Consider the following 9,895-nt stretch of genomic DNA (forward strand, 5'->3'; position numbering starts at 1 on the left):
GCATAGCTGCTGGTGAGCTGTCAATCATACGCCGAGTGATATTCGCTTCATTCCGGAACGACGATATAATTTTCGTGGAACTGACTTCTTGTGGTTAATAAGCTGTTCTTCTTTTTTGACAGACATCTCTAAATCGTCTGTCTCCTTTGATCATTGTCGACTAAGTATCAGGAGGAAGATTTAGAATGGTCTTTCTAAGACTTGAGTTTGTTTGAAAATACTCTTCTTAGGAAACTTTGAAAATCTTTAGGAAATAGTTGTTCTAATAATTTAATTTGAAAATTGGTCAATAAAGTTCTTCGAAGAGTAGAGGAGTAATCATTTATACAGATTTATTTATAAAGAAATCTCACACTGAACTAAAAATAAGTAACCCAGCAAAATAAAATGAATTTTCTAAAACATTTGGATTGCATTTCAAGGTAGTTTCCTTTAATTTAATTTAAAGACAAACTTTTATGATTTTTTGCTGGGTTATTAATAAACAATTAGGGGTAGTTTCCTTATCAGCATCCAAACACTCGTTTGTGAGTTAATATTGACACACACACTTATGCCAAGAATAAGCTCCGCCCTTTTTAGGAAAAAAAGGGGGGTGGGTATCGGAACTATTGTATAAAAATGTAACATACACATGAGATTTAAGGACACTATAAAAATTGCACTACAACAGGAAGGTTGTCAAAAAGCGCAAGGAATAAATTTAAATTCTATAAGATGGCCTGGTCGGAAAGTGAAAATAGACAAGTTAAAAAAGACCTAAATATGGAAACCAATAAAACTGATGTAGGAGCTGAGTCTTTGGATAAGCAAACGGCAAAAGATAACGCTATTGAAAGAGTTTTATTACCCATGAGATCTGCGGGCCTAAGAGGAAATCCCCCTGCCTTGATCAGAGGTGCAACAACTCATGCATTTTTAAATCCTAAAACTGAAAGTCTATCGGATGCTGAATTATCGGATTTTTCTTTAAATGATACCGAGGAAGATGAGGAAGAGTTTCGCAATTGTGTTTTACTAAATGGTTCCCACAATGAAGGTAGATTTTAAGGAAACTTAAGAAACTAAAAATGAAATTTTAATAAAGATATGTATCTCTCCTAAGGTAATTCTTTAAGCAATCATAGTACATCCTCTCGAGGCTTGCCTATGGCAAGCTCACCTTCAAACAGCCAAATGGGGTCCAACACCAACGAGGTCTTGGGCAGAAACGGGTTTCCCTTGGTACGCAAGGTGTTCACCAACACCCGCGAGCGATGGCGTCAACAAAATGTTTCCAGTGCTTTTGCAGAACTAAGGAAACTAGTACCCACCCATCCTCCCGATAAGAAGCTTTCGAAAAATGAAATTTTACGCTCAGCCATAAAATACATAAAACTATTGACTCGGGTCTTGGAATGGCAAAAGGAACAAGATGATAAACAGGAAAATGAGCCCAATAACAATAATCGCATCACTTTAAATGGTCACATAACCCAAAGTTCCACAACCACCCATAACCTTAATGGTTCCTTGGACAATAAACGTAATGTTAAGCAACAAATTTTAACCTTTAACCACAGTTCCCAGGCTGCTAATAACAATTTGCTTATGATAGCTCCCAGCAATATGATGGCACAGCATTACATCAAAACGGAACAGTTGGAAAGTTCGGAGGTCTTAGGAGGAAATAATAGAGATACAACAGCATCTATACCCTTGATTGCGGTAAGAAACTCCAATAGTTCCAGAGGAACTAAGGCCAATAAACGTAAGGCTACAGAGGAGAGTGTTTCAAAGGAAGATAAGAAACGTAAAAAGGAAGTAGTTGGAGCTAATGGAGCTACTAATTCCAATAATCGTATTTAAGTTGAGCAATAATTTATCTTTAAGATGGGTGTAGCAATGTAAGTGGGACACTTTAAGTGGAGAAAAATAAAATTTAAAATAAAAAAATAAAAGTGAACTTTAAATTCTGTTTAATAGCAAAAAAATTGAATCTAATTTTCGAACATAATTTCGAATTTGCCAGAAAATATTTTTAACCAAACTTTAACATCAAAATCACATGATTTCCTTAAATTTTTTTTTTATTTTAGTATTTTGGAAAATTCGAACTTAATTTCGAATTTTCGAACTTAAAAAAATTTCCAAAAAAAATGCCTAAAATGATCTTTAAAAACATATAATCCTGTTTTGCTTAAAATTTTTGATTATTTTAGGACTTTTGGAAATTTCGAACTTAATTTCGAATTTTCGAACTTCCATAAAATCTAACACAAAATATTTAAAATTATGTTTAATAATAAAAATACTATTTTTCCATAAAATGTATGATTTATAGGGCATTTTCGAAAATTCGAACTTAATTTCGAAATTTCGAACATGAAAAAAACTAGCAAAAAATGCCTAAAATAGATCTTTAACAACAAAATATTTAGATTACCTTGAAATTTTTAATTATTTCAAAACTTTTAATATTTCGAACTTAATTTCGAATTTTCGAACTTAAATAAAAATAATAAAAACTAGCAGAAAAAGCTTAAAATTAACTTTAATACCATAAAATCATAGCTTTTCTGTAAAATTTCGAATTTAAAGCATTTTCGAAATTTCGAACATGATTTTTAATTTTCGAACTTAAATAGATATTAGCAGAAATTGCTTAAAATGCTATTGAAAGTTGTAGAAAATCTTTAATATCACAACAAATAGGATTTTCCTGAACATTTTTCCATTTTTAAACTATTTTCGAACTTAAAAAAAAACTAGCAAAAAATAGATCTTTAACAACGATAAAACAGTTTTCCTTGAAATTTTTGATTATTTAAAAACTTTTGATATTTCGAACTTAATTTCGAATTTTCGAACTTAACTAAAAACTAGCAGAAAATGCTTAAAATAAACTGTTATTAAAGTTTATTTTCAAAAATCATAGTTATCCTTTAAAATTTCCATTTTGAAGTATTTTCGAAATTTCGAACATGATTTTTAATTTTCGAACATAAATAAAAATTAGCAGAAATTGCTTAAAATGCTATTGAAAGTTGTAGAAAATCTTTGATATCATAACAAATTGGGTTTTCCTAAACTTTTGTCCAATTTTAAACTATTTTCGAAATTTCGAACTTAATTTCGAATTTTCGAACTTAAAAAAATTTGCAAAAAAAAATGCCTAAAATGATCTTTAACAACAAAAAAACAGTTTTCCTTGAAATTTTTGATTATTTAAAAACTTTTGATATTTCGAACTTAATTTCGAATTTTCGAACTTAACTAAAAACTAGCAGAAAAAGCTTAAAATAAACTGTTATTAAAGTTTATTTTCAAAAATCATAGTTATCCTTTAAAATTTCCATTTTTAAGTATTTTCGAAATTTCGAACATGATTTTTAATTTTCGAACATAAATAAAAATTAGCAGAAATTGCTTAAAATGCTATTGAAAGTTGTAGAAAATCTTTGATATCACAACAAATAGGGTTTTCCTAAACATTTTTTCATTTTTAAACAATTTTCGAAATTTCGAACTTAATTTCGAATTTTCGAACTTAAAAAAAATTTGCAAAAAAAAATGCCTAAAATGATCTTTAACAACGATTAAACAGTTTTCCTTGAAATTTTGGATTATTTCAAAACTTTTGATATTTCGAACTTAATTTCGAATTTTCGAACTTAAATAATAATAATAAAAACTATCAAAAAAAGCATAAAATTAACTTTAATACCATAAAATCATAGCTTTTCTGTAAAATTTCCATTTTAAAGCATTTTCGAAATTTCGAACATGATTTCCAATTTTCGAACTTAAATCAAAATTAGAAAAAAATGCTTAAAATGCTATTGGAAATTGAACCAAATCTTTTAAATAATCTTTAATAACCAAAAATTTTGATTTTCCTGAAAAATTTACCATTTTTAAACTATTTTCGAATTTTCAAACTTAATTTCGAATTTTCGAACTTAAAAAAATTTCCTAAAATGATCTTTAACAACGAAAAAACTAGTTTTCCTTGTAATTTTTGATTATTTCAAAACTTTTGATATTTCGAAATTAACTTCGAATTTTCGAACTTAACTAAAAACTAGCAGAAAAAGCTTAAAATTAACTTTAGTACCATAAAATCATAGCTTTTCTGTAAAATTTCCATTTTAAATTAATTTCGAATTTTCGAACTTGTTAAAAAATGTTCCGAAAATGCCTTAATTAAACATTAATAACAACAAAATATGTTTTGTCTTTAAAAATGTTCATATTAAAGCAGTTTGGATATTTCGAACTTAATTTCGAATTTTCGAACTTAAACAAAAATTAGCAGAAAAAACTTTAACCATTTTTATGGCATTTTCGAGTTTTCGAACTTGTACAAAAAACCTTCAGAAACTGCTTAAATTAATCTCAGCTAAGATAAAAGTAGTTTTTAAATGTTTCTTTCCAATTTTTAAGCATTTTTGAAATTTCGAATTTTCGAACATAATTTCGGATTTTCGAACATGTCCAAAAACCATTAGAAATTTCCTAAATTAGCTTCAGTTGGCACGAAAACATGTTTTACTTACATTTTGTTAATGTTTAAGCATTTTCGAAATTTCGAACTTAATTTCGAATTTTCGAACTTGAGCAAAAACCATTAGAATATGTTTAAATTAATTTCAGTTGTTATAAAAACATGTTTTACTTAAATTTTTCCAGCTTTCAAGCATTTTCGAAATTTCGAACTTAATTTCGAATTTTCGAACATGGCCAAAAACCATAAAAAAATAGCTTAACTTGAAATTTATTAACAAAAAAAACTTAGTTTCTTAACATTTTTCCAATTTTTAATCATTATCGAAATTTCGAACATTATTTCGAATTTTCTAACTAAGCCAAAAACCCTCAGAAAATGCTTAAATTAATAACAGTTAACAATAAAACTATTTAATTTTAAAAATTTTATTCTCTTAATCATTTTCGAAATTTCGAAATTAATTTCGAATTTTCGAAGTTGTTCAAAAACCATCAGAAATGGCTTAAATTAATTTTAGTTGGTAGAAAAACGTGTTTTAGTTAAATTTTTCCATTTTTTCATTTTCCATTTTCGAAATTTCGAACTTAATTTCGAATTTTCGAACATGGCCAAAAACCATAAAAAATAGCTTAACTTGAATTTTCTTAACAAAAAAACTTATTTTCTTAAAATTTTTCCAATTTTTAATCATTTTCGATATTTCGAACTTAATTTCGAATTTTCGAACTAAGCCAAAAACCCTCAGAAAATGCTTAAATTAATAACAGTTAACACAAAAACAAATTTTTTATATTTTTAATAATTTTCGAAATTTCGAACTTAATTTCGAATTTTCGAAGTTGTTCAAAACCCATCAGAATATGTTTAAATTAATTTCAGTTGTTATAAAAACATGTTTTACTTAAATTTTTCCAGCTTTTAAGCATTTTCGAAATTTCGAACTTAATTTCGAATTTTCAAACTTAGCCAAAAACCCTCAGAAAATGTTCAAATTAATTGCAGTTGGTAGTAAAACTATTATTTTTCAGAATTATACCAATTTTTAATCATTTTCGAAATTTCGAACTTAATTTCGAATTTTCGAAGTTGTTCGAAAACCATTAGAATATGTTTAAATTAATTTCAGCTGTTATAAAAACATGTTTTACTTAAATTTTTCCAGCTTTTAAGCATTTTCGAAATTTCGAACATAATTTCGAATTTTCGAACATGACCAAAAACCATCAAAAATAGCTTAACTTGAATTTTCTTAACAGGGAAAACTTGTTTTCCTAAAATTTTTCCAATTTTTAATCATTTTCGATATTTCGAACTTAATTTCGAATTTTCGAACTAAGCCAAAAACCCTCAGAAAATGCTTAAATTAATTGCAGTTATCAATAAAAAAATTTATTTTTAAAAATTTTATTAATTTTTAGTCATTTTCGAAATTTCGAACTTAATTTCGAATTTTCGAAGTTGTTCAAAAACCATCAAAAATTGCTTAAATTAATTTTAGTTGGTAGAAAAACGTGTTTTAGTTAAATTTTTCCAATTTTAAAGCATTTTTGAAATTTCGAACTTAATTTCGAATTTTCGAACTTGAGCAAAAACCATAAAAAATAGCTTAACTTGAATTTTCTTAACAAAAAAAACTAATTTTCTTAAAATTTTTCCAATTTTTAATCATTTTCGAAATTTCGAACTTAATTTCGAATTTTCGAACTAAGCCAAAAACCCTCAGAAAATTCTTAAATTAATAACAGTTAACAATAAAACTATTTATTTTTAAAAATTTTATTATTTTTAATCATTTTCGAAATTTCGAACTTAATTTCGAATTTTCGAAGTTGTTCAAAAACCATCAGAAATTGCTTAAATTAATTTCAGTTGGTAGAAAAACGTGTTTTTGTTAAATTTTTCAAATTTTTAAGCATTTTTGAAATTTCGAACTTAATTTCGAATTTTCGAAATTGAGCAAAAACCATCAGAATATGTTTGAATTAATTTCAGTTGTTATAAAAACATGTTTTACTTAAATTTTTCCAGCTTTTAAGCATTTTCGAAATTTCGAACTTAATTTCGAATTTTCGAACATGACCAAAAACCATAAAAAATAGCTTAACTTGAATTTTTTTTAACAGGAAAAACTTGTTTTCCTAAATTTTTCCCAATTTTTAATCATTTTCGAAATTTCGAATTTTCGAACTTAGCAAAAACCCTTAGAATTTAAGCATTTAATTATTTAAAATCATAACGATTCTTGCAGATTTTCATAAAACCGATAATAGAATATCTTGTTGGTTAGGCTATTTTCGCTGTTAGGGCTGGATAAGAAAAGTAAAAATTAACGATTTTGTTGGTTAAGCTATTTAAACTGTTAAGGCTAGATAAAAAATAATCAAAGGGAATTGCATTATTAATTTTAAAGCTTTAAGGTTATAAATCAAATTATTATATCAAATTTCCAATTCATAAAATTGATTAAAAATAGTATTTATAATATTATCTGTACAAATAACTTAATGAATATAAAGAAAAACAAAACTGAACCTGGTAACTATTATTAAATATTTGATAATACTAATAATGGCCACTAGCAATGGTTAAAAGCCTATAACTATTAAAGTTTATTTTCAAAATAAGCTAAAGATCTCAATGTCCAAGAGATAAGTTAAGAAAATTTGTTTGCAAAATCAAATACTAAGCAATTCTTATCGATAAATTTTGTGGTGAAAAGAAATAAAAAAATCAAATAAAAAAGAAATCTTATCTAGGAAAAAATAAAACAGAAGTCAACATTTTTTTATATAGAAGATTAAAGACAAGAAAAGAAGCACACACAAACCTATGGGAATAATAGGAATACAAGGTTTATTGGGGCTGCCAGTTTCAAAAGCCAATAACTTGAATATTCAGTCTTCTATAGACGTTAAAGCAGACAAGTCGAATTTTGAGGAAAACAATGGCTGATATAGTAGTGGCCTCTTTTGGCACCTTTGGAGTGTTTTTTGGTTTGCTGATTTTGGTATTTCTAATACTAAGACATCGCTCCAGTTTAATCTTTGGCATATATCCACGTAAATCTTTGTTTTATCATTTAAAATATGTGATAGCCTTAATAGTGTTGAAACGTTTGCGTCATCGTTTCTATTCTAAAACTGAAAAACATACGGAGGAAGTAATGCTGGAATTGGATAAACCTCAGACCCTTTCCGACAATCCCAAATCTTATGATGTGGTTTCTTTTATGGCGGCCAATGCCAAGGGCCAAAAGCTGATGGTCAGTTTGGAAAGAAGACGCAGAGGAGTTAATCGTGCAGCCTTGTATCTGTGGCTGCCCGAATATGGGCTTTTGAGTTCCCCCAATTTACCCGATATGTTGTATTTCACCACCGATGGTGAAAAGGAAAGTGAGGAGTTTAAGGGCAATGGTTTTCACATTTATCCCAAAGAAGCCATGAAATTGTGGTGCATAAAATACGAAGGAGAACTTAAACTGGCTTCAGAGGAAAATCAAGTGAATTTGTTAAAAGTTAAATTGGATTTGGAATTCCACTCTGAAACTAGCCACTTTGATTATAATCGCGATTTAAGTCCCTCGGTTATAGCCGATTCTATAGCTAGAGAAGCCTGGAATGAATCTTTCTATATGATGCTCAAAAGTGTGGATACAATTTTGGAAAAACGTACTCACTACGAACAAAGTGGTGTTATTTCGGGAGATATCAAGGTAGCTGACAAACTTACTGCCTTAAAAATGAATGGCTTTAGGGATCACAGTTTCGGCACCGAAAGATGTCTCTCCACCATCAATCGTTATGTGTATTTTGCTTTATTCCTAGAAGATGGCACCAGCATGGTGGTGGGAAATTTATCACAACCCTCTTTCTTCCTATCCTCCCTCAAAGTGGGCTATATTTGCTGTAAAAATGGCATTTACCAGCCCATAACCAAATGCAATTTCGAGCTATATTCCTATGGTGAAAAGGGCACTCCGCCCAAACATCAAAATTTCATTGTACACACGGATAAAGCCAAGTATTTTGTGCAAATTAAACAGGAGGACAGTGCTTTGCGTTATGTGGGCGGCAACTGGGAATCCAAGGTCTTCAATCAGTTTGTTTCCTGCACAGTAAATGGTGTTCAGGGACAGGGTATTACCGAATACCTGTACCGCCATAATGCAGGGCGTCCTGAGGAAGTATGTGAAAAGGATCCGGAATGGTATCAGCGCATACGTAAATTTGAAAGAAGTTTAAGTAATTTTGAGAATACTGAAGACACTGAAGCGTTTTTCTTTTGAGCAGAAGCAGAACTAAGGAAAAACAAAATTTCCAAAAGATAAACAAAATTTAGAAATGTAAGTTTATCATACAATTAAACAGAAAAAGTTTAATTTAATTTCCAAATCAAAAGATAAAGTAAAATTTTAAGAATAATTTAGAAAATAAGGGACTGAAATTAATATAAAATCATAAATAACAAGTGTTTTTTTAACAACAAAAATGATATAATTTAAACAAAAATCATTTAAAATTTCTCAAATGGTCAAATTTAAAAATATTTAGATTTAAAATAAAAAACTAAAAATGTTAAAAAGTTCAAAATATCAGTGTCTGAATGGTAATGAAAATAAAAACAGTGTTAAATGGTCAATAAGTGCTTCTAAATTAAAACAATTTCTTTAAAAAATCATACAAAATTATTTTGTATAAAATTCTTAAAAACAATTTCGTAAAAAAAAATTTTTCTGGAACAATTTTTTAATTTTTTTATGGACATTTTATGAAAATTTTTCGATTTTATTTTTGTATGGAAATTTTATAAAAAATTGTTGATTAAAATTTATATTTTTTTATGGAAATTATAAATTTTTTTTGAAAATTTGGAAAAAATTTTTATTGAAAAATTTTCGATTTTATTTTTTTTAAATTTTTTTATTAAAAAAATTTAGATAAAATTTCCATAAAAAATTTAAAAAATTTTTGTATGGAAATTTTATTAAAAATTGTTTATCAAAATTTATACTTTTTTTATGGAAATTTTATATTTTTTTTTAAATTTTTTCAAATATTTTTATTGAAAAATTTTGGAAATTTTTTTCATAAAAAATTTACATAAAATTGGAAATTTTATTAAAAATTGTTTATCAAAATTTATACTTTTTTTTATGGAAATTTTATATTTTTTTTTTTAAATTTTTTCAAATTTTTTTATTGAAAAATTTTGGAATTTTTTTTTTTAAATTTTTTTTTTTTAGATAAAATTTCCATAAAAAATTGAAAAAATTTTTGTATGGAAATTTTATTAAAAATTGTTTATCAAAATTTATACTTTTTTATGGAAATTTTATATTTTTTTTTAAATTTTTTCAAATATTTTTATTGAAAAATTTTGGAATTTTTTTTTAAAATTTTTTTCATA

The 9,895-nt window shown here is 26.8% G+C and overlaps 2 protein-coding genes across 2 annotated transcripts; both read left to right on the top strand.

Moving 5' to 3' along the window:
• The first annotated feature begins 717 nt into the window (after nt 1–717).
• HLH3B (Helix loop helix protein 3B) lies at nt 718–1,848 on the top strand. Its single transcript, XM_065506610.1, has 2 exons — nt 718–1,039; nt 1,106–1,848. The coding sequence occupies exons 1-2, from the start codon at nt 718–720 to the stop codon at nt 1,846–1,848; spliced, it is 1,065 nt and encodes a 354-aa protein (XP_065362682.1).
• A 5,550-nt stretch (nt 1,849–7,398) lies between these two features.
• LOC135957067 (uncharacterized) lies at nt 7,399–9,070 on the top strand. Its single transcript, XM_065507729.1, has one exon. The coding sequence runs from the start codon at nt 7,434–7,436 to the stop codon at nt 8,772–8,774; it is 1,341 nt and encodes a 446-aa protein (XP_065363801.1). The 5' UTR covers nt 7,399–7,433; the 3' UTR covers nt 8,775–9,070.
• Nucleotides 9,071–9,895: the final 825 nt, after the last annotated feature.

The sequence above is a fragment of the Calliphora vicina genome, chromosome 4 (assembly GCF_958450345.1).
Source record: "Calliphora vicina chromosome 4, idCalVici1.1, whole genome shotgun sequence".
Classification (NCBI taxonomy): domain Eukaryota; kingdom Metazoa; phylum Arthropoda; class Insecta; order Diptera; family Calliphoridae; genus Calliphora; species Calliphora vicina.

Excerpts from the sequence above, each read along its gene's own strand:
- HLH3B (XM_065506610.1), top strand. The coding sequence starts at position 718 with ATGGCCTGGTCGGAAAGTGAAAATAGACAAGTTAAAAAAGACCTAAAT. Across the intron at positions 1,040-1,105 it reads AAATGGTTCCCACAATGAAG|GTAATTCTTTAAGCAATCAT; the intron begins GTAGATTTTAAG and ends ATCTCTCCTAAG.
- LOC135957067 (XM_065507729.1), top strand. The coding sequence starts at position 7,434 with ATGGCTGATATAGTAGTGGCCTCTTTTGGCACCTTTGGAGTGTTTTTT.